This window comes from Engraulis encrasicolus, chromosome 10 (assembly GCF_034702125.1).
Source record: "Engraulis encrasicolus isolate BLACKSEA-1 chromosome 10, IST_EnEncr_1.0, whole genome shotgun sequence".
Lineage (NCBI taxonomy): Eukaryota > Metazoa > Chordata > Actinopteri > Clupeiformes > Engraulidae > Engraulis > Engraulis encrasicolus.
This window is the reverse complement of record NC_085866.1, coordinates 44,282,016-44,307,186: the sequence shown is the minus strand read 5'-3', so window position 1 is coordinate 44,307,186 and position 25,171 is coordinate 44,282,016. Positions and strand designations below refer to the sequence as shown.

The 25,171-nt window shown below is 44.0% G+C and overlaps 1 protein-coding gene across 3 annotated transcripts in view; it reads left to right on the top strand.

The window, feature by feature from the left end:
- The window catches only part of klhl17 (kelch-like family member 17), a 47,416-nt gene extending 22,551 nt beyond the window's left edge, over positions 1-24,865 (top strand). Inside the window, exons 6-13 of one of the 3 annotated variants that reach the window (XM_063208982.1) lie at positions 7,363-7,479; positions 9,742-9,955; positions 12,125-12,269; positions 13,899-14,066; positions 15,769-15,857; positions 16,905-16,978; positions 20,883-21,064; positions 24,376-24,865. In XM_063208982.1, the coding sequence (XP_063065052.1) occupies positions 7,363-7,479; positions 9,742-9,955; positions 12,125-12,269; positions 13,899-14,066; positions 15,769-15,857; positions 16,905-16,978; positions 20,883-21,064; positions 24,376-24,604 (1,218 nt within the window). In that variant the 3' untranslated portion in view covers positions 24,605-24,865. The remainder of the gene's footprint in view (positions 1-7,362; positions 7,480-9,741; positions 9,956-12,124; positions 12,270-13,898; positions 14,067-15,768; positions 15,858-16,904; positions 16,979-20,882; positions 21,065-24,375) is intronic. The other 2 variants (XM_063208981.1, XM_063208983.1) reach the window with 2 other exon arrangements.
- Positions 24,866-25,171: the final 306 nt, after the last annotated feature.

The window sequence follows — 25,171 nt, the reverse complement described above, 5'->3', positions numbered from 1 at the left end:
GCAGTAGCAGACGTCGGGTCTTCCAACCACAGCTAATGCCACTGATTAATAATTGGCACAGAGTACCTTCATATGATAGAGATTAGAGAGAGGCTCAACATATTTGTCTAAATAACAGGTGGATTATCATAGACACATGTGCCCAAATGCCACATGATGCTGGTTGTTTGGCTGCGTCTGCATGGAAAGAGCTTGCCAGTTAAGTATTAGCTTTCTCATCTCATCTCTGTCCTCCTCTCCTCTCATCTCCTAATAATGATAATCATTTTGATTTGCGTAGTATAGCACCTTTCAATACACCCAAGGTCGCTTAAAATGGTGTCTGTGTAGGTCTTCTCTTCTCTTCTCTTCTCTTCTCTTCTCTTCTCTTCTCTTCTCTTCTCTTCTCTTCTCTTCTCTTCATATCATCTGTCTTTTCTCCTCTCTCCTCCCCTCGACACATTGACTCTTCTGCTTGACACACACACTTGCACAGACTGATGTTGGAAAGCTGCATCAGCATCGTGTCCATCAGCACCATAACTACTTCAATACACACACACACACACACACACACACACACACACACACACACACACACACACACACACACACACACACACACACACACACACACACACACACACACACACTACCCTCCACTTCCACCACCACCACCACCACCACCAGCATGACAGTCACAGTCAGAATTTATTCTGGCCCATCCATCACTGCTCATGCTGCGTGTCATAAAGTCGTGAGCACTTATGTCCTTCATAACTCATTGGGACGCTGTAGCATCATCTCTCTACAGCTGATTGGGCCTCAGTCTCCTGCGGCCTCCACACTGCAGTCTACTCTCTCTCAGTGTGTTTTTAAACCCTTTTTTGAGCTAAGGATCAAATAGAAATGTTTAGAAGTATAAATCGCGCACAAATAAATTGTAAATGAAATGCGGCGTTCTGTAATATTAATATTCATAATAATGAAAATGTCGATCAACAATATTCTGTCATTCTGTCATCCGGTTTTCTTAGACAGGTTTGGTGAAATGTAATCACATCTTACATCGGTGCACACCCGGCGACCTCACACCACACTATTGTACTGCAGCACACTGGATTAAAAAAAAAGCCTCTCATCCGGTCCACCCACTGCAGTAGCACTAAAAGCAGCAGTTGCAAATGAGTCTCTGGGTCCCTCTGGCTGGTGCTGTCGACTGCAGTGAGGTGACTAGGTGGGTGGTAGTGGGCTGGTTGAGCCACGGCTTTGCCCCTGAAATGTTCAGTTTGTGCTCCCTGGCCGTTTCCCCCTGGCATTGATTGGAGGCGTTGCACTAGGTAGCTGCAGAGGACTGATGGCATGGGCTCAGTGACAACAAAGGGGGTGGGGAGGGCCAGCTGCTCGGGTCCTCTTCTGGTGTGTTTTGTAATATATCTAGCTCTCACTCTCCCTCTCCCTCTCGCTCTCTCTCTTGTTTTCTTTTCTTCTCTTTTTAGTTCACTCTTTTTTTTCATCAATTCTGTTCCATCTCAAACCTTCATTAAGCTTATTTCTCCTTTCTCACACACCTCTCTGTCTCTGTCTCTGTCTCTGTGTGTGTCTCTCTCTCTCTCTCTCTCTCTCTCTCTCTCTCTCTCTCTCTCTCTCTCTCTCTCTCTCTCTCTCTCTCTCTCTCTCTCTCTCTCTCTCTCTCTCCTTTCCCTTCTGTGTTTGCAGCTGTTACTTTCCCTTACGAGAGAGAGCCCTGTTGTCATTGTAGGGTGGGATATATCCCTATGGCAGTGGCATTGGCTGGTTGATATGTGAGAGCGAGTCCACTTAGCTCTGATGTCCTGGTGTGGACTAAACCCCTTGAGCTCTGGGTCACGCCTGCTCCGCTCCGCTCTGCTCTGCTCTGTCTTTTACAGTCTCTCTCCTTTACACTCTCTCTCCGGTGCCAAGTGATAGATACATCCTCCTCAGCCTCCTCCCTTGGTCTCTTCCTTCCTACCGGCGGCTTGTCTTTCTGTGATACCGACTGTGTCATTGTGTGTCTGTCCATCTGCATGTATTTATCTCTAGTGCTCTCTCTCTCTCTCTCTCTCTCTCTCTCTCCCTTACTCCTGTTTTTCTGTTGCCATGACTGTGTCTGTCGCTCGCTACTCCCCACTTGCACTCTGTCTATCTGTCTGTCTGTCTGTCTGTCTGTCTGTCTGTCTGTCTGTCTGTCTCGCCTGCAGAGCCATGTGAGTGGGGGATCAGTGTGTGTGTGCGTGTGTCTGTGTTTGACTCTGTGTCCTCGTGTGTGTGCGTTTTGACTGTGTGTGTGTGTGTGTGTGTGTGTGTGTGTGTGTGTGTGTGTGTGTGTGTGTGTGTGTGTGTGTGTGTGTGTGTGTGTGTGTGTGTGTGTGTGTGTGTGTGTGTGTGTGTGTGTGTGTGTGTAGCAGGTCAGTAAGAGGGCTGGCCATGAAGAGTGGGGGCAGGAGAGGGCAATGGGATTAGTGCCTGCTGCTGCTGCTGCTGTTGCTGCTGCTGCTCCTGGCATTATACCCTGCACTCAGCAGCTGTAAACACGGGCCAAACCACACAACACAATGCACACACACACACACACACACACACACACACACACACACACACACACACACACACACACACACACACACACACACACACACACACACACACACACACACCAATATAAACACTCACAAATATACACATTCAAACACACACTTGCAAATACACATAGGTATACACACTTGCAATTGCAAATACACTATACATGCATACACATAACTTATGATATATAGACGCTCACAGATACACATAGGTGCATACACACACTTGCAAATACACTATGTATATACGTACATACGCAGAAATACAGACACAGACACACACACACACACACACACACACACACACACACACACACATACAGAAGACAGGAGCCTTCCTTCCCTGTCCCGACTCAGCTAAAGTGAGCCAGCTGCTGCCCCTGGCCTGGCCACTCGCTGACCCATCCTGTGGGGGCTGCCCTCTTACGGGCATCAGTGGACGCATGGGCACCGTGCCCAGAACACTCAAATTTAGGCTTCTCCTTTGGCACCGACACCAGATCTCACACACACACACACACACACACACACACACACACACACACACACACACACACACACACACACACACACACACACACACACATTGATACTTGGCTGCTCTACTCTTACTGCGTGTGGATCAAGAAGTCTATGATATTGAATTGGATTCCACTAATATATAATTAACTGCTTAATTGGATATGTCAAACCAGGTCAAGCGTTTAGTGGGCATCTCCTTTAGCTTCATTTTCGAATACAATTTTATAGCATGCAGCGGCTCTATAGGCCACTATTTTGGTCGCTGTGTTGGTGTGTCGGCTGATTGAAGAACTGTTTACCTTTTGTGAAGTTTGCAAAAAGATTGACCTGTTGACCTTGTTGTGAAACATTTTCTTTTTTTTAAAAACTTTTGATACAGATTATTCACAACACATCACAAAGTGAACTCAATCCTTTCACAAATACCAGGCAGTGTTTTCCATTTAGTGATTATTACAATAAAGTTGTCTTTTTTGTTTCATTTTGTGGCAACCCCCTCTGATTTATGCTTCAATGCCAATTCAACCCAATGTCTCAAGGTCCATCCACAAGTATTTTCCACAAGTATTTTCGACATTCATACCAGCACTGGCAGCCTTGGTCCAGAGTCATTTGGCTGGGCCAATGCATTTCTACTACTGTAGTCATCCTTCCTCAAGGAAAAGATGTTTTTTTCCTGTCAGCCCAGATGGCCGTCTGACTGACCTGATGTTCCGGCTTTTTTAAAAGTTTGGGGCATCATTACCGCACTGCTATTGCTATTGTTGTTTGGCATGAAAAGTAAGAAGGTATGATGAGCCATTTCTTTAATGGTGACATTTTGGCTGTGCTCAGCTGTAATGTGGTACTTTTTACATTTGGCTGTTCTCCCATAAGTCATTAGTGTGAGTCTACTAAGCCAAAAAGTAATAACGCATTGTATTTTGTCCAACTCAGTTTAGAGTGAAGTCTGATTTTATAACGGTACTTTTTTTGTAGACCAAATAGCTTCTCCTTATTAACAAAGTGTATAAAGACATTGCCACGATTGCATCTGCATATGACTGGGATGTTAAGACTTTATACTTTATAGCGATTTTGCTCCGTTCCATTGTTCACTTATCTACTGCACTTTGCCTGGGGCGGAGTAGCTTGAGCTCTCGTCTTTTAAATTGCAAATTATGTTAAAAGCAGTAAAATGATGTTTGAGCACCACTGCACAGTTTCATCCTTACTCCTTGGAGGCTGGTTTCAGTGAAGTTTACTTCAAAAATTCTCCAAACATTGTAAATATATGTTTGCCTCTAACTGTGGCAAAGTGCTATAGTACAACTCTGAGTAAATAGAACCTCTGGCATTTATTTATTCATTTATTGGCTCTGTTTATGCTGTCACTGTCTGGTGTCACTAGCACACTGACTGAGCTGCTGTTTTTGTCCCACTAGTTCCCAGTCACTTCCTTGTCTGATGTGGTCAGTCTGTAGGGCCAGAGGAATGGTGTGGGTCTGTCATTGTCGTCAATCCATTTCCCCCCATCGTCAACCACAAAGTCCCCCCTCCAGGAATAAAATCCTTCCCCACAATTGTTTCAGGCTGAAAGGGACAAGCTCCCAATGAAGAGCTAACAACACTCAGCTTTGATGTACAAGAATAACTGCGCTCTGTGTCGTACACAGCGACCACAGTGACCAGTGCTACAAATAGTTGCATATGTTTCTGCACAGACTGGAGTGGAGGAATTGTTTTGGAGGCTGGAGTTTTGACCACATTGAGTAGATGTACTGTGTATCATCATGCTGGATTCATTTAATGGATGATATTTGGAGTATGTTAACACATTCAATACCAGCCGTTTTTTGGAATTTTAGCTGTAGACTCCCAGCCAATTTCATCATTTTTTGTCATTTTTTGAACAGCCACCGAATATTTTGTCTTAAACCTACAGACCCATGTCAGGGCTTGTTCGGAAGCCCAAAAACTCAGCTGTCTGTATATTTCACGGTTTGTTTCTAGCTTATTCCGTTCCAAAGTTATTCCACTTTAAGCGAGCACTGGTTTAGGTAGAAATAGCGTTTTTCAGCATTCGAGCTGAGATAAAGCCTTTTTTGTCACGGGTGCGCTCTTTGACTCTCCGAGTTTAAATTGCAGGTCTAAATGCATTTTAACGCCCGAAGAACAACTCCAGTAGCTTCCAAGCAGAGATGTATAAAGTACTGGAGAAAAGTAGTGGAGTAGAAGTACCAGTATCATCTTGTCAAATGACTTGAGTAAAAGTCAAAAGTAACCTTTCCTTACCTTACTCAAGTAGAAGGACAAAAGCACTCAAAATGTGTTGTACTTAAGTAAAGCAAGTAGAAGTATTGCAAGTTTTGCTACTTGAGTAAAAAGTAGAAGTAGAAGTAAAAGTACTGCATAAAAAAGATGGGGAAAAAAAAAGTCAGTCAAAAGTTTGAATACCATTTGGTTTATTAGAGCTCTGTACAATAAGTCTCTTATGAAGTGCAAATACCATTATGGTTTGTTATTAAAACAGCTTTGTAACACAAGTATCGGAGTAAAAGTATTAATTTCATCAGAAAAATGTAGTGCAGTAAAAGTACAAGTATGAGGAAAAAATATTACTCAAGAAAGTAGAGATACTGCAGTTTAGTACTTAAGTACAGTACTTCGTTACTTTTACTTCGTTACTATACATCTCTGCTTCCAAGTAAACTATTTCGATGCAAAAATCACCTGGTCAGGCTATTGTTCAGAGCCACATCAACTGAAATGCTAGCTAGCTAATGTCACTTGACTGGCAGTTTTCGTTCTGTAGATAAAAGTAGACGTGCCAAAGTACTCACCCACAATTAGGTTACTTCCTGCTGTGTTGCATGCTGTTTTTCATTACAACCTTCCATTTTACACCTATCTTGATGGCAGCAAGACTCCTTATCCTTCCATCATATGTTTAGGAATAGGCTAGCTAGCAAAAGCACTGACAGGACATGTGTTTTGATTCTCTAGGAAGCAACTTGAGACGTGACATTACGTGATCAGGAAGTGGTTTGATTCGCTATAATAAAACTCAAATACTGTGTGTAATAAAATGCACAGATGATGAAATATCCAGATTCTGACTTTGGAGGAGTTTTGACTTTGTAGGTGTTTTCATGATCTATGTCAGTTCTGTTCATCACATTATTACAAAAATCACACAGAATGTGCATTAGAATGTGTAGATTCAGAATCCATTAAAACAAACTTAAAAACGTAATTTTACGCTTTGGGAGTGAATGTGTTAAGATATTTCAAACAATATGTAAACCAAACCATGCCCCCATTAGCTGTCCTGGATCTCAGGGCGGGATTAACGCACAGGCTAGATATGGCCAACACTTGCCAGGGGGCCCCTGATTGGCCAAAGGTGAAAAAATGACAAATTTTGACAAGATACAACATGGAAAACTTCACCTGGCATGTTTCACCTGGCATGCCGGCCACGGCTCTAATCGACAAGTAAAGGGTAGTGTGAACAATACAACTGCATGTTGACATTAGCAAGTGGCAAACTGACACGTGTTTGTATTTACTTGTTCTATCATTGGCTTCCGGGAATTTAGAAATATATTACTATGCATTTTAAATCACGGTGTATATGGTGTAGTACGTGGAAACATGGATGAAACATGGATGTACTGTATTCTTCTCACATGACAATGTATTTCTTTTGCCTTGGTCTTCAACAGTCTCAAATTCATTCTCTCTGCATGCTGTCAGTGAGAAATTGTCTCCTGTGTTTTGTGCCTTTGTAGTCTGAGCATGGCATGTGTTTAGCCAGCAGAAGAACAGATGTGTGTGCGCGTGTGTGTGTGAGTGTGTGTGTGTGTGTGTGTGTGTGTGTGTGTGTGTGTGTGTGTGTGTGTGTGTGTGTGTGTGTGTGTGTGCGCGCGCGTGCGTGCGTTTGTGTGTGTGGTGTAGGGGTGTGTGCGTGCGTGTTTGTGTTTGTGTGTGTGTGGGTGGGTGGGTGTGTTAGTCAGGAAAACAGACAGTCCTGGTGTCCCGGTGCTGATTCAGATGTGTGAGATGGAGATGTCAAAAGGAACATCAGGGCTGACGTGTGTGTGTGTGTGTGTGTGTGTGTGTGTGTGTGTGTGTGTGTGTGTGTGTGTGTGTGCGTGTGTGTGTGCGCGTGTGTGTGTGTGTGTGTGTGTGTGTGTGTGTGTGTGTGTGTGTGTGTGTGTGTGTGTGTGTGTGTGTGTGTGTGTGTGTGTGTGTGTGTGTGTGTGTGTGTGTGAAGGTGCTGGATTTGATCTCGAGTGACAACCTGAACGTGCCATCAGAAGAGGAAGTGTATCGCGCGGTTCTCAGCTGGGTGAAGCATGACATCGACAGCCGACGACAACACGTCCCTCGGGTGAGACACACACACACACATTTATTTATTATAATCAGACTGAAGACCTTAGGATGATCAAATGTACCCAGAACTGCACCACAGAACCCAACCTGTCACTTTTTGTCGTTGGCCAATAAAATGACCACAATGACCAAAAAACTATTGTTACACATACAAGTACACATTGCATTCAGAGCAGCAATCTGGCTACCTCAAACATACTGCCGTGCAACATCAAATGACCATAGCAAACCATTCTAGCCAGAAATGTGTTCTTGTCATCAGTAACATGGCCAAATGTCTTGAGTCAATTTAGTTGTTTATTGGCCAAATTAAAATGTCTTTGCCGTCACACTGAAAACACATGCAAGTGGAACATTTCTAAAGCTTTCTTTCTCTGACACCCCCTCCCCCTTTGTTGTGCGGGACATCAGCCTTGGATGGTTAACATTTGTCTGTGTTTTTCAGTTTGTCCTGCTTGTAAACATTTCAAAGACTTCAATTCGAAATATGTCTATTAAAGGGTAATTGCTATAATTCTAGAATGAAACATGGATCGTGACCGGGGTCATCCCTGGGGACAATTTCTTGTTGCTGCCTTTTTCTCTTGCCGGTCTTCTCCCTTCTCTCTCCCTTTTATGTCAAATTGTCAGTCTGTCTTTCCGTTCTCTCAGTCTGTCTCTCCATTTTCCCCTTCACGCAACATCCTCTTTGATCTCTTCATCCATTTTTCATGCCTCCCTCCCTCTAGTATATCTTTTTTCCTCTGTCTCATCTTTCCATTCACCCCTTTCATGATCCAGTCTTCATTCTCTGACATGTTTATTAAGCATGCTTGCCTCTGCAAGGCTCACATACTGTTGTTAGGAAGTCTTGTTTATTATTTTTCAGCACATTTTGTTTGCACAGACTTTCCCTCTGGTTCTGTGTCCTTAGGCTTTCGTGATGGAGATACTGTTCCAACACTAAAGCATGCAGCCTTGTTTGTTTATGCCATGTATGAAACTGTACTCTAGCTTTTGTCGTCCATTTGCATCGTTTGTCTGTCACATTTGAACTTTTGAACTTTCAACCTGCACTAACTCAAAACATACACATGCACACACACACACACACACACACACACACACACACACACACACACACACACACACACACACACACACACACACACACACATACACACAAGCACACAAGCACACTGCACTTTCTGCACTAAACCCAAACATACACACACTGACACACAACTCATACTCACACACATACACACACACACACATACACAGGTACACACACACAGACGCACACCGCACTTTCTACCTGCACTAAACACACACACACACACACACACACACACACACACACACACACACACACACACACACACACACACACACACACACACACACACACACACACACACAAAACACATACAAACACACACACACACACACACACATACTGCTGCTGGTGTATTTAATAAACCTTTTTTAATTATTTATTTTCTTCAAATGCTACTATTACTATGTCAGAACGCTATAAAGGACTTTTAGAAAAAGCACAACAAAATACCTCCTCTTAATGTATGTTCTCTACAAGTCTTCTGTTGTCCAGTCTTGCACTTTAAATGTCTGTATGAGCAATGTCTACGTCCATACTGTCTATGTCCATGTATGAGTACTGTCTATGTCTATACTGTCTATGTCCTTACCCAGATTAGTCTATGTCTGCATGGGAGAGCAAGAAACGCAATTTCAAATTCTTTGTATGACCAGTGCATGTAAAGAAATTGACAATAAACTTGACTTGACTTGACATTTTGTCCCACTGAAATGCATGGATGAAGAATACTATATAGGGCTGTGTCATGTCCAAACGAAAAGCAAAAAGTGGCGACCAAGTCGCGCTGTGTTGCGCTGTAGGCCTACCAGAAAACCGGCAGTGGAAAAGAGCCTTATCTATGTTGTTGCATTCACTACCAATGTCTACTGGAACAAATGTCTCAAGTCACCATCTTTGTTTGCTACCTATAGCTCTACCCAGTGTGGAAGATTCCAGAGGAGAGATTTCATACCTCACTCTAAAGCAATACCTCTAAACCAATTGAAATAAAGAAATAATTGATTCAGTCGCACTTTTTGAATTTTCTGTGGGAGTGTAGTCTAGTTTATTCCTTCCTTCCCAATTTTTAAATCTCTCTCTCTCTCTCTCTCTCTCTCTCTCTCTCTCTCTCTCTCTCTCTCTCTCTCTCTCTCCATCCCGCTCTCTCCCCCTCCCCAGCTGATGAAGTGTGTGCGGCTGCCGCTGCTGACGCGTGACTTCCTGATGAGCAACGTGGACACGGAGCTGCTGGTGCGCCACCACTCGGAGTGCAAGGACCTGCTGATCGAGGCCCTCAAGTACCACCTGATGCCAGAGCAGAGGGGTGTGCTCAGCAACAGTCGCACACGCCCGCGGCGCTGCGAGGGGGCCAGCCCTGTGCTCTTTGCCGTGGGTCAGTAATAAGTCAAGTCAAGTCAAGTCAAGTGTACTTTATTGTCAAAAATCTATGTAACAGGGTTAGCACAGAAGTTTGAAATTGCGTTTGACAAGTCTCCAATGTGCAGTTTAACTAAAAACATTTAAATAAGATGCACTATATGCATAAAAGGCTTTTCACCCTTATTTGGATAGAATGTTTAGAGAGCAGACTGGAAGTGAGTGGGAGTGTTCTTTGCTGTGCTATACGCCGTGGGTCAGAAACACATGCATAACTTTGTAAGATATTGCTCCTTTTTGCCGTTATTTGGATAGGACAGCGACCCACCTTCCAGGGGACCCCCAGTTGGCCAAAGGGGGAAAAAAATCAACATACGGTAATTGGAGAAATGTAACAAGATGTTGTTTTGATAACTTGGTCTGCTGTGTCAGATAGAGTTTTAAATTGTACTATTTTTACCTCAGTTTATATAATTTTGTTATGAAATTTGCCCTCCGAGGGGGCCTACAGCAACTTGTAGCCTAGGGGCCCTGTGCCCTCTTAATCCAGCCCTGCCTGCACACGCGCACACACACACACACACACACACACACACACACACACACACATATACACATAATATGTCCCTCCAGTTTTTCGCGATTCAGCGATCGCGTGGATTCATGCAAATTCAGTGATATTCTGCATAATTTCACGATGCCACGTAATTCCTGTAAAGCCGCATATTCCCCGCAAATTTTCCCCTTTGTCCCTGTGAGGATGTGAATTCTCTTCCCCTCTTCACCGCTCCGTTTGTGAATGCGCACGGACAGCATTGGCAACAGCAAGCGCATAAAGTGTCTCTCTCTCTCTCTCTGGGGTGCGCAAACGGAGCACTCGCATTCGTTGACACACACACATACACGCACACGCATACAATAGCCTACTGATTCTGAACTTGAGCACGGCTAAAATGAACTTTGTTGGGGGGAAGGTTTGGAACTTAAGGGGGAAAGTTTGGACGGTTTTGGTCGTCGCGGGCGACGCCACCACGAGGTTATTTCATATAGCGCATTTCATGTTCCACACACTTTGCCGTTAAAACAGTCCCTCCATAACATCCACAGCATCTAGCGAGGCACCTGCTAGCATGTTCCACTACCCAACGCACCACAGTTTCCCCGCCAGTCCACTCATTCACTCAGCACAAACTTTCAGCATCAGTCCACTCACCAGTCCACTGCACACACCAGCTCCGCCTCCATCCATCTACAGCGAAAGCGCTTCCGCTGGGAGAGCGCACCTTTTCTGTCATATTCAACTGTCAATCAAACCCTCATGCAGTTTGCGATCGATATTGTTTGTTATTTTTGCCATTTAGTTCTTTCTTTGTATTTTTGGTTATGGTATTATGACACGTCATTGGTGGGGGTGTAAAGTGTATATGTATTTTGATATTGTTTTGGCCAATTTTAATTCTGTAAATCCCAGAAAGGGGCGCAAAATCTTTGCAAAAAATGAGAAAATGCCGCCGCAAAATCAGACATTTTGACCGCAAAAATCACAAAATCCCAGCGCAAAATCCTGGAGGGACTGACATATATGGTATGCCTTATTGTAATAAGCCTATTGTACCACATACTTCCAAGTAATGACCCCTATTTAGTGCAGGTTACTCATTACAAAATGAGAAGCTCCTGAGTAACACCTTATTTTACACATCCATTTCTACAGTAACTACATGTAACAACTTGTAATAATTACTATCATGACGTGTTTGCAATCATTTCTGTTCAACAGTTTTGTGTTTGTGCTTGTACGGATGTAGATGTTAGTCACTAACAACATCAAGCAAAACCCCAGGCTATTAATGTATGTGATGTTTTACAGTCATCAGACTTTCTAAACGTTATTCTTGAAATTCTCCATGGAAAGTACCATCTTGTTCATGCATGTACATGACGCACTCTCACAACATGCACACTCATTCACCCACTCACTCACTCACTCACACACGCAGTCAGCTACAGACCCATTCATATACTAATTATAATGTTGGGAAACCTCAGTTTCTCTTCAGCCTGACTGTGTTTGATTCTTGGAAAATTTGGAGTGTGTTTGTGCGTCCTTGCGCACGTGTGTGCGTCCATGTTTCTTTATGTGTGTGTGTTTGTTTACATATGCGTGTCCCTGTGTTCCATCCAGGTGGTGGCAGCTTGTTTGCCATCCATGGGGACTGCGAGGCGTACGACACGAGGACGGACCGTTGGCACATGGTGGCATCCATGTCCACACGCAGGGCACGGGTCGGGGTGGCGGCCATTGGGAACAAACTCTACGCTGTGGGAGGGTAAGTAAAATCATAGAATTGGGAGGGGGATCACAAACTACCAGTATACACACAAGTCAAAACGTATATCCTTTGCTGCATTAAATATGGGCATTACAACAGCCTGGTATTGGGGCAGCCGTGGCCTTATGGTTAGGGCAGTGGTCTTAAAGTGATACTGTCCCATTTTTGGAAATGAGCTTATTTTACACCTCCCCTAGAGTTAAATAATTGAGTTTTACCGTTCTCCTATACTTTCAACCGTTCTCTGGGTACGGCAGTGCAAATTTTAACTCCAAGCTAGCAGTTAACATTGAGTCCTATGAGACCAGTTAGCCGCCAGCTGGTCTCATAGGACTCAATATTAACTGCTAGCTTGGAGGCAAAATTTGCACTGCCATACTCAGAGAACGGTTGAAAGTACAGGAGAAAGGTAAAATTCAACTATTTAACTCAAGGGGAGGTTTAATATGAGCTTATTTCCAAAATTGGGACAGTATCACTTTAAGATGAGAGGGTTACAGGTTCAAATCCCACCCTGACCTCTCCCTTCACCTACACTACATCCATGGCTGAAGTGCCCTTGAGCAAGACACCTAACCCACACATTGCTCCAGGGAATGTAACCAATACTCTGTAAATAACTGTAAGTTGCTTTGGATAAAAGCATCAGCAAAATTTGATGTAATGTGAGAAAAACATACACACTTGAATTCTTTATTTGAACCCACTCGAAACAGTTTTTGCTACTACATTATTGATGGCCGTTTACACACACACACACACACACACACACACACACACACACACACACACACACACACACACACACACACACACACACACACACACACACACACACACTCATGGGGTGTGTTATGGCTAGGGCTCTACAGTATTTACGTCATCTTTAGAATCATGGGGGCTTAGCATCATTAAGTTACTTGATGATTTGGCTTCTGTTTGACAGTGAGTCAGACTGACAGTGGTTAGGGTCACTGAACGGACGTGGGTTTGAGTCAGTCCAGGACACACTACCTGCAGGGCTTTTTCTGAATGGGGAAATAGGGGCGCTCCACCCTCATACCTCCGCGGGTGCACCCTCATACTTCTTTTTTTATATATATATAAATAACTTTTTTGAGTGCCCCTAGTAAATTCCCCCCTTCCCCCCCCGCAACCTGCCATGATGCTCCCTCATGCCAAAAAATCCTAGAAAAAGTCCTCACCTGTGTGTATCTTATGTGGGGGAATAAAACATCTACTCACCTGAATTATCTTACCTAACTTCATCTTATGTCTCTTCATCTCTGCAAACAGGATGAAACACGCTGGAAAGAAATAGAAGCCTCTCTGAGCAGAATTGATCTTATATTCAGATGAAAGAGACAAAATCCGTGAAATCTAAACCATGAGTTCTCACTATCACGCCCTTGTATTTGACCCCCACACCCCCGTTTTACGAAAACAACAACAAAAGCAGCTGATTCACGAGGGTCACGAGGAGTTCGTAGCGCTGACTCATCACCAGTCATGTGTGCGACCTGAGGAGCAGTATTTTTCCTTCATCCTCTCTCTATCTCTCTCTCTCTCTCTCTCTCTCTCTCTCTCTCTCTCTCTCTCTCCCTCTCTCTCGTCTGTCTCCGACAGGTACGACGGCACCTCAGACTTGGCGACGGTGGAGTCGTATGACCCGGTGAGCAACGCGTGGCAGCCGGAGGTGTCCATGGGAACGCGGCGCAGCTGCCTGGGCGTGGCCGTGCTGCACGGGCTGCTGTACGCGGCCGGGGGCTACGACGGGGCCTCGTGCCTCAACAGGTACAGTATAGACACCATACTCGTACAGGGCCGGATTAATGAACAGTCTAGTTATGGCTGCAGCATAGCGGCCCCACCTGCCAGGGCCCCCCCCCCCCCGATTGGCCAAAAGTCAAAAATTGCAGAGTTGTGGCAAGATGCAGTATTGAAAAATGAATCTGTAATGTCATGTATAGTTTTAAGTCCTGTTAGTACTCTTCCCCACAGCTGGCAGACTTGTTATCCTTCATAGCTTGTAATTATGACGTTGTCTATGTAAATCTGTTGTGAAATTTGCCTTCCAGGGGGGCCCAGAGCAACCTGTAGCCTATGGGCCCTGGGCCTTCTTAATCCAGCCCTGTACACATATACACATATCGACTTGCCAAGTAGGCATACGTTGCAGTTTCTTATACATACTGTACTGTAAATCACTCAAGCAGGCCTGGCAATATGGTGGTTCAGCAGGCCTTTACTTGTAGATCGCTCAGTAGGTTGTTTTCAGTTGCATTCCTATTGGGGACCCTACAGGCACAGATTGCATTTGCTTGTATATCCATCAGCATCTCGTTTTTTGTTAGGTTATGACTGAGAGTACTGTTTATGGGGCGGGCAGCAAGCACAGTCTGTCCTAGGTTGTATAATAGTTGACAGTCCACTCTCAGTTGTATGATGGGGAAAGTAGACATTATTCATTATTCAAATGAAATTGTGACATAATACACTCAGTATAGTGTAATCCTTAGTACCATGTGCCAGCAAAGCTGCAAGGCTACAGAAATATGTGAGTGATTCTACGATTCGCCTGCGCTTTTGGCAAAAGCAAAATGTCAATTATCAGTATTTTTTTTTTCAACTAAATGACCTAGATGTTTACATAGTGTATATATTTAAGTTTCCAAACAAACAAATTGCCAAGCTTAATCTTGAATCATTTGATAAATACTCTAATGAAAGCGAACATTTGCTTGATTTTTTTGTCAACAGCGTTATGAACAAATACTATGTCATTTCAAACATATATAAAAATACTACAGAGTTGAAACAACATACGTTTGAAAGTGCTTATGTCCCTTAGCAATAATGCCATTAATCTGTGCAACTGATATAGAAAATGTGATTGTTGAGCTTCATAAGTAGTATTTTATGATTCACTGTGATACAGACTGACACATTTTTCATTATAAATCCCTGTAACGTCTGATTTGAATTTAGTCACCCTCCTTACACAAGACTTCCTTCTCCAGAGATAATCCCTAGTGTCTGTTCATAGGATTTTTCCAACACATAAGGGATCAATAGCACAAAAACACTTTCAAAACAGTTAACCGTGTTACTCAACTGTGTTACTGTCAACAGTGCAGGGGAACAAGTCGGCACTTTTTTAGGAGAAAAAACAGAGCAGACAAACCCATCTCCCTAGAACACAAATTATTTTGTTTGTTTGTCTGTCAATATGGAGATAAATTTGCAAAACCATACTCTTCCTCAACTGTCATAGATAATTGTAACACCATTGTAACTCTTCTCTTCTCATCTCCTCTCATCTCTTCTCTTATATTCTCCTCACCTCTCTGCTCTTTTCCTGTCATATTGTCTTCACTTCACTTCTCTTCACCCCTCTTCTCTTCTCCTGTCATCTCCTCTTTTTTACCCACTCATCCGCTCCTCCTCTCCTCTCCTCTCCTCTTCTCTGCTCTATTCTGTCCATCCTCTAATGTAGTGCTGAGCGCTACGACCCCCTGACCAGTACCTGGACCTCCATCGCTGCCATGAGTACTCGCCGGAGATACGTCCGTGTTGCAACACTAGGTCAGAGGCCACTGCATCTCTCTTCCTGCTCAGACTAAGACAGGAGTCTGCATCTTTGCCTTAGCACATTTGATCATGATCTTTGTCTAGAATCTAGATGGTAAAAGGCAATATGCAAATTTGTTTGGATTTGTGTTACAGATATAATGTAGCACACAATTTACTGTAGCAAAAAGTACTCCTCATTTCTAAATATGCAAGTTAAGCCACATTCTTACACATCGCTACTAGTTACTAGTCACAATAGAATGTTCCAGCAAAGCGAGGAGGCAAGGAGAGTACAAGCAATGTGATGTGGGTGGATTCCAGCATAATAATATTTTAAATTTGAGCGAGGCTAGTCAGCAAGTAACCAAGGCACAGTTCAGATTATTGACAGTTTAGTGAACTTCTTACTTTTACAGTGTCAGCTAAAGGTGCGCCATGTAATACTTTTAGTAGTTCATTTCCAGAATTCATGCAGCCCATTCACAAATGTTACCTTAACAATACTTACCATCACCATCAAATTCTAAGTATTCAATATGACTGGGAAAATTGCACTTTTCTTCTTCACAACCCGCCATTTTGAATTTCCAGAAATAGACATTTTTAGCTGAAAGACTTACTGTAGTTTGGCCATACTGGTTTATTACTTTGTAAATATTCATGAAAAGATCAAATTTGGAAATAGGCAGCACCATTTCAATGAGAAGCATAGTTGCAATACCAATCTTACACATTGCACCTTTAACATTCCATGAGCGAGTAGCAAGTGAGCGAGAAGCGACTAACTAGTAGCAATGTGTGTGACTGTAGTGTAGCCATTACCAGACACCGTCTCGCCACTGGGACATTGTAATAGTCACAGAAAAAACTGAACTACCATACTACTACACCACAATGACAGTGCACAGGGCCTTTAGTAATGCATTATGACTCGGTCATTGCCATTCTGGTAACAGCTTATGAATTATAACAGGGGTAGTGTCTTAGGGTTTAAAGCTATGTGAATGTGTATGATTGGGTGATTTCTGAGTCCTCTTCTGTGTGTTTGTTTCTGAGCAGATGGCAGCCTGTATGCTGTGGGCGGGTACGACAGCTCATCTCATCTGGCTACAGTGGAGAAGTATGACCCGCAGGTACAGCACCCACCGCCATTTGCTCAAAACTTTTAAAAAGAAGCCATTTATTCCCTCGTAGTCTCTCCTTTTTTAAAGACCAATTTCCAGTCTAGGCAACAAGAGACACTTGAGGGGAAAAAAGAGCAGTTGTTGGCAGATGCCTGTGCAATCCTAACTGTCTAGCCATAGTGGTGAAGTACAACCCCAAGGCACTGCAGATAGAAACTCATCTTTGCACAGTACATATAAAAAGCCATTTTACCTCCTGATAGAGACACTGTTTTTTTTTTTTTTTCAAGGCCAATTTGTAGTCTCAGCACCTCGGTTCACTTGCAAATTTTGCTGCAGCAGCCAAAATACATCTTATACCTTATGTAATGTACATATACACCTTGTATATACTTCACAGTTTGTGATGTCTGATAAGGTGTATATAAACGTCCGAAGTGCTTTCCAGTCAGACATTGTTGTCAAATGGTACAAACCCTGCAACATCCTGCTTGAAAAGTCTCATTGAACAGCACTGGACCATGACAAAGAGTTCTTCTAATCTGTGTGTGTCTGTGTGTGTATCTGTATCTGTGTCTGTAGTCAGGTTCATTACGTTTGGATCTGAACCTTTCGCTGGATTTTTATGGGGATTTGGAAAACTATACATTTTTGAAAAGTATATTGTATAAGCAATCAGAAAAACCATGTTTCCATTTGCACAAATGTCTGCATGGCGGCCATCTTGGATTTTTCAAAATGGCTTCCGAAAAACCATAATTTTGCAATATCTCAGCGTCTGAATGAGCTAAAACATTGATTCAAACTGCTAAACCTACATTTTCAGGGTCACTGGATCTACTGGTGGTAGTTTTAATGTTCTCAGACAGTTTGTTACCATGCTAATTTATTTGAACTGGTGATTTACTGTATAGTATCTACAAGTAGATGCATGTCTGTCAAGCCCACCATACAAAACATCCCAGCTAGAATATGCAAAACAGTTTACGTGTCCAGCATTGTGCTGTATATATCCAGGCTTGCTTGTGCAAAGCTCATACCAGCTACATTGTATCCAGTAAACAGGAGCAGTGCCATGTAGTGAATATATTGAATGTCAACAGGCGTTAAATTTTTGCCTTTTGCCTTCCTTCAGCATGCATGTATTTTCTGTATGATGATCCTGGAATCTGACTGCAAGACACAGTTTAAAAATCAAGTAATAAATTGGTGTTATTAATATTGTTAATGCACATACTGTCATTAACTGGTGTTGGTGATGGTGGTTGGAGTGTAACGGTGAGGGTTCTGTTTTGCTGTTTGTTCTGGTTATAATCATGGGTGAAGAGCATCGAGGTGAACAAGAGGCATTATCAAGCATTATGAGCTCATTAACTGGAAGCTGTGTGTTTTATGCCAGTCTGACGATGCCAAAAGGTGGTTCTGGTCCAGAATCCAAGATTAGACGCCGATGGACATGTACTGGAAGTAGTTCAAGAGGGGGCCAGTCTGAGTGATGGGGGCTATGTTAAAATCAAAAGACGACTGCAGAACTGCACTAGACAGGCCACAACCTCCCAGTGATGCAGCACCTTCTGCACTGCTTCTAGGCAGGCCAAGAGAAATGTAAATATTGTTTCTGATCTCAAAAAAATCGGGAACTCCACTCACTTGGTCAGACAACAGTCAACCAGTAGCAAACCTAAGGAGGCAGATCAACCATGCCGTTTGGGAAATGTTAATTGTTATGGACTTGGTCAGACCAAGTCTCGAAAATGACTGAAAAATGACTGACCCAGGCACCTCAGCATCTGATTCTTCTCCACTATCCACAAGATTTCGTACGAGTCCACTCGATAAGAAACCATGCTTTTTCTACCAAAAGGACGATAGTGAACTGCTTTATCAGGTCAAAACTGCAAATGGCAGTAAAACTCTAAAGGCTGCTGTAAAGTCCCAGAATCCCACCCTGAAAACAAGAATGACCACCAGCATCTCAGCAGATGATGCACATTCAATTGCTGTCCAATATCACAAAGATTGCATTCAGTAGAAAGTGGCTGAAAAAGAGAATCCTCACAGTCTTGCCATAACTGAAATCTGTCTGTTCTAAATGACCTAAAGAAGTCAAAAGTCCCTACTATCCAGAAGCATGTGAAGAAGACTGCATGCTGCAATGACAACTGATGAATATGATAACATGAAAGCAATTTACAAAGCAGCACAGGTGACAAGGACAAACATTGCAACCTTCACCAAGACAGGCCAGGGAACAGATGCCATACAAGTATCCAGCAACATCAATGATGTCCCAGCTGAATTGTACAGACTAGCAAGGGTGTGTCTCTCTTTCGGCCACTTTCTACTGAATGCAAGTTCATGATTCTCCAAGGCTTCTGAATCAAGCATGTTTTGACATACATTTTTTCAATGATGTCCATGCTTTGTTTTGTGTTTCCACATCAATACGGTTGATCAGCTCAAGCAGACATGTTAACGTCAAGGCTTCTTTGAGAGTTGTATTTCTGTCAGGCCTGAGTCTCGCCGTACATGACACATGTTTTGTCCCCACAATCTTTGTGATATCATACATCAATTGCATGTGCATCATCTGCTGAGATGCGGGTGTTCAGTCTAGTTTTGAGTGTGAGATTCTGGGACTGTTCCAAAGCAGCCTTTGGAGATTTTCCGCATTTGCAGTTCTGACCAGATAAAGTAGTTCACCATCGGCCTTTTGGCAGATGGAGCTTTGTTTCTTGACGAGTGGAGTGAGAAGAATTAGATGTTGAGGGGCCTGGTCATCCATTTCTGTTCATCCTCTCTTCTTACCACGCTTCTTGGCTATGCACCGTCCTGTAGAAATGATGTGCATGTTGGTTGCTTGCATGCTGTATTTGAACCTTGTTGGTTGCACCTGAGTGACAGGAGAGATGCTAGACTGCTTTCTGTGTCCCTGGTGTCTCAGCTGTGCAGTTCTGCAGTCGTCTTTGAACTTTAACATGGTCCCAATCACTCAGACTGACCCTCTCTTGAACTACTTCTCGTACATGTCCATTAGTGTCTAATCTTGGATTCTGGACCAGAACCACCGTCTTGGCATCATCAGACTGGCATAGAATACACAGCTTCCAGTTAATGAGCTCATGGGCTTGACATGTCTCTTGTTCACCTCGATGTTCTTCACCCATGAATATAACCAGAACAAACAGCAAACAGAACCCTCTCTGTTACACTAAAGCACACTCACCAACACCAGTTAATGACATGCTCGTATGTGCATTAATAATATTAATAACACCAATTGATTTGTCACTCTGTCTTGCAGTCAGTTTCCAGTATTATCATACAGAAAATGCATGCATGCTGAAGGATTCCCCCAAATGAAAAAATTGAACACCTGTTGACACTCAAAACATTCACTATGTGGCGCTGCTCCTGTATACTGGATACAATGTAGCTGTGAGATTTGCACAGGCAAGCCTGTAAATGTACAGCAAAATGGTGGACATGTAAACTGTACCAGTTTTGCACATTCAAGCTGGGATGTTTTAAATGGTGGGCCATCTACTCATAAATACTATAAATCAATAGTTCAAATAAATTGGTGTGGTAACAAAATGTCTGACAACAATAAAACTAACACCATTAGATTCAGTGACCCTGAAAATGTTGGTTAAGCAGTTAAAATCAATGTTCTAACTTATTCAGAAGCTGAGAAATGACAAAATATAGGTTTTTCGGACGCCTTTTTGAAAAATCCATGATGGCCGCCACCTGTGCACATGGAAACATTGTTTTTCTGATTGCTTATACTATCTACTTTTCAAAAATGTATAGTTTTCCAAATCCCCATAAAAATCCAGCAAAAATACATAATGAACTTGACTACTGTGTCTGTGTCTGTGTGTGTGTGTGTCCGTGTCCGTGTCCTCAGAGCAACACCTGGACGGCCATTGGCAACATGCTGAGTCGCCGCAGCAGCGCTGGAGTGGCCGTGCTGGAGGGCATGCTCTACGTCGCCGGGGGCAACGACGGCACCAGCTGCCTCAACTCGGTGGAGCGCTACAACCCCAAGACCAACACCTGGGAGGGAGTCGCACCCATGAACATTCGCAGGTAAGGGGGAGACACAAACCACTAGACTGATACAATTATTTACCAATGCTGCATATCTTCCTAGATTGCAATTATAACTCCATCTGAAGGTCCTGGAAACTTGTTAGCGCCTCCACACACCGGTTCCACCAAAGTTGCGGAGCACTGCTCTGCCAACGTTCGATTCCACTGTTTTCAATACAACCCAGCACACACGAGCGCAGATGTCCACGGACCTCGGCTACCGATTAGGGGAGAACTCCATTTTTTTCGGAGCCGCCCATTGATTATCCATACTCTGCTGTGATGAAATTGGCCACTAGCAGGTCTGCGCCAGTGTGCGGAACCGATAGTGCTCCGCAATGCTGTTGGAACCGGTGTACGGAAGCCCTTACTCTCTCTCTCAATTGGCCATGCATACATGCGTGTATCTGCCATAGATTTTCTTAGCCTGGTGACGCCATCCTACGTACGTACAGTAGTCTGGCCCAACCCGCCTAGCTCGGTTCATTCACGGTTCTGCCAATCAGCAAACAGTGGAGAGTGGTGTCGCAGAACTCACCCGCGGATTGGTGAGTTGGTTGAGTTGATTGTAGGGATGCACCGATACCTATACTGGTATCGGTATCGGCACCCGATACTGCTCATTATACTCGTACTGGTACTCGTCAAGCATGTGCCAATACTGCTATTACAGTAATCTTGTCGCGTTCTGTGGACTTGAAAGCAGCGTGGCATTTACTAACATTTAAATCTACATGGAAATGGACAATAAAAATATCACAGGTGGAAAAAAACAAGGCCATGCATTTATTTTCATTGTATTTTGGTGGTAATCGGTATCGGTACTCGGTATCGGCAAGTACACACATCAATGTACTCGTACTTGTATCGGTTTTCAAAAAAGTGGTATCGTGCATCCCTAGTTGATTGACTACTGATTGGTTAGTTGTCTAGGGAACTCCAATGATTTTAAATTGCAGAGTAAGGTCCCACCAGAGTACCAGAGTAAGGTCCCCATGGGAACGGATTCCTCTTAGCTTGTTCCAGACTGTATGACAAGAGTGAACAGTCAGGTTTTGCCCAGGCTAAGATTTTCTGCCTGCGTGATAACTTTGGAACAGGTAACTGTCACTAAATGTTGTGTCGATGGAATCTAAATCTTCTGGTCATGCTCATTACATTTCAGTCAACTTTTAACATGCCAGCAGATGGCCAACTTTCAACATGGCTGCACACTAAGCACACCAAACGTTAAAATCACTGTGTGGTGAGCACCACCCATTTTTCATTTTGGCACTTTTGGCTTCCCCTGGAGTCTTCCATAAATCAGCGCCAGCCCACGGGGTAGGGCAGGGCAGGGCCTGAGACATCAAATCATTGTGTCCCTCTTCACTTTACTCCTAACGGCCTCTCTTGACAGTTGTTATGAAAATGGATGACTTCGGATGGCTCGCACAGTCCCTCATCTCTTGAGCCGAGGCCAAATGCCCCTTGTCTTTCCCCCTTGATTCCTCCTCACGTGTTCCTTGATTTACCTCGGACTATTACTCTGACTGTTAAAGTGAATCTGAAGCTATTAAAGGGGACCAAGGACCATAGAGTGAGCAAACTGTGAGGTCTGGGTTCAGGTTGGACAATACAGTCGTGTAGTTGTATGACTTTCTTACCCATTCTGCTCCAGTCATCAGTAGTGGCTAAATGGGACTCTGTTCAAGAGGCTGTGGGCCAGTGTATAAGACTGAGGTGCCTTTGATGTCTTAACTCTCCTGATAGAGTGAAGTCAGGGCCATGAAGTGCATTAGTGATGAGCAGATGGCCATTGATATTGGAGAGGAGAGGCCTTTGTTTCTTACCTGTCCCTTTTTAAAGCTCACTGTGTCAATACTACACAAAGACTTACTCTCCTGCAACTCAATCAAATCCATCCCCATGTTCACTGTGTGAGGTTGGTGTCTGGATGCAGACTAATCAGTCATCACCAGAGCTATTATATAGCCAGCTCATGAATAAGCCAGAGCTGCTGCACTGAGCTCCATGTCTCTTCTCTTCACTCCAAGCTGGATATAAACCAGGCTCCTCTTACAAAAAAGGGCTATCCCGGAACCAAACACCCTGTTTCCAATTCCCTCCTCTATTCCATCTGATGTCTTCAAATTCAAGTCTCATCTCCCCCAAATCCCATGATACCTCTGTAAGGCATGTCACTGTTTGTTGATAGACTTTTTTGAGACACACAGTCTTCAAATCACACATCCGTAGCAAGACTTGACGCTGGCACCTGCCAACCAGCCAAAAATGGGTAAAACTTGGCTGTAGCTAGTAATAGCTGAACTCTTACTAGCCATGTTGGCACTGTAAGCTTAATTCATTCTTGGGTATGACATATCACACTTTATCCTATCATTTGTCCCTTTGTCAGTTGGTTATAGATGTTCAAGAATAATCATACTCAGATCCTATTTGCATAAAATATTTTCAGAAGGTTCATAGCATTGATCTTCCTTTAGCACCTCATCTTCAGCGCTCAGACATATCATGTAAAGAAAAAATACTGACCACAAAGCTGTGGCTAGTAGAAAGGCTGACTAGCTATTAGTGTCAAGCTAATGTTAATGTCAAGCCCTGATCCTAAGACCAAGTCCATTCTGATCTTAAAGTCCCTCAAAGCCTTTCCTGGGCATCTGCCATAGCTGTGTTTGGGAAGCGTTAAGAGTATATTATAACACTGTGCTCTAGGCCATCTCTCTTGTGCCTTTCACTCACTGACAATGAGAGAAAAGAGTAAACAACAGATTCTTTAAGTATATAGAGATATGCCAATGTAAAAGGTTGCTATGGGCACCTAACATGACCAGGTTCCGGTCTGCCTAAAGGAGTGTGTCATAATACTCCTAGCATTGAATAGAACAGTCCTCAGGTCTGCCTAGGTCTGCCTAAAGGGGGATTTCCCCCCCCCCCCCTTGCAATAATAGAACTCGGAAACAATGGGCCAATGGAACCTCTCTCTCTACTCTCTCTGAGTAAACTTTACTTAACTTAACTTCTTATACCACGTTGATAAAACTTGTTAAATGTGGGTAGAGGTCATTTCTTGCAAAACCATGTTAAAAACGCTGTGTGCTGAAGGCCATCTTACAGGCAATCTCATCTACAAGTCTTGATAAATGAGATGAAGGTGTAAAGTTTGTACCTTGTTGATAAGAGTTGGCAAGAGTAGTCTTCTCATCGATCGCTCTCTCTCTCTCTTTCTCTTTTTCTCTTTCTCCCCCTCTTTCCCTCTCTCCCTCCCCCACCCACCCCCCCTCTCCCTCTCCCTCTCCCCCCTACAGGAGTACGCATGACCTAGTGGCGATGGACGGCTGGCTCTACGCGGTGGGCGGTAACGACGGCAGCTCGAGCCTGAACAGCATCGAGAAGTACAACCCGCGCAGCAACAAGTGGGTGGCGGCCTCCTGCATGTTCACGCGGCGCAGCAGCGTGGGGGTGGCCGTGCTGGAGCTGCTCAACTTCCCGCCGCCCTCCTCGCCCACCCTCTCCGTCTCCTCCACCAGCCTTTGACAACCACTCAAGACCCGCCTGCTGCTGATCCCCCCCCCTGGACCCGCCGGACCGGGACCCACTGCACCCGGACCCAGAGTCGGACCTGGAGCGAGTCACCACGGCCCCGGACCACCGGGTCACGGACCAGGGCCCAGTCATGGGAACGGTATGGGCCACCACCACCACCAGCCCTGCTCGGCCAAGCGCCGCAACTGCTCCGTGTAAGAGATGTGGGGGTGGGGGGGTTGAGCGTGGGGGGGTTTGGTAGGTTGGGGGTATGTGTGGTGTGTGAAGGCTTCTGGTAGACCCAGAAACCTACACACAACAAACTTGTTTGATGAACTGGGGTCTGGAGGGAAGGTGGAGGGAGGTCTGGTAGGTCCACATCCACCACCCATAGACATATATGGACACACACGGTCATGTATGTCTATGGATGATCCATCACCCTTGTCTGTTGAAGGCAGAGTGCGGGGGAGTCCCGTGCCTTGTTCTAAGCATGGGAGGGACGGCAACTTATTCAAAACTCAACCCCAGCACCTTCAGGCTGTAGAGTGGTTGGAAGACTCATTCCACAGAGGGAGA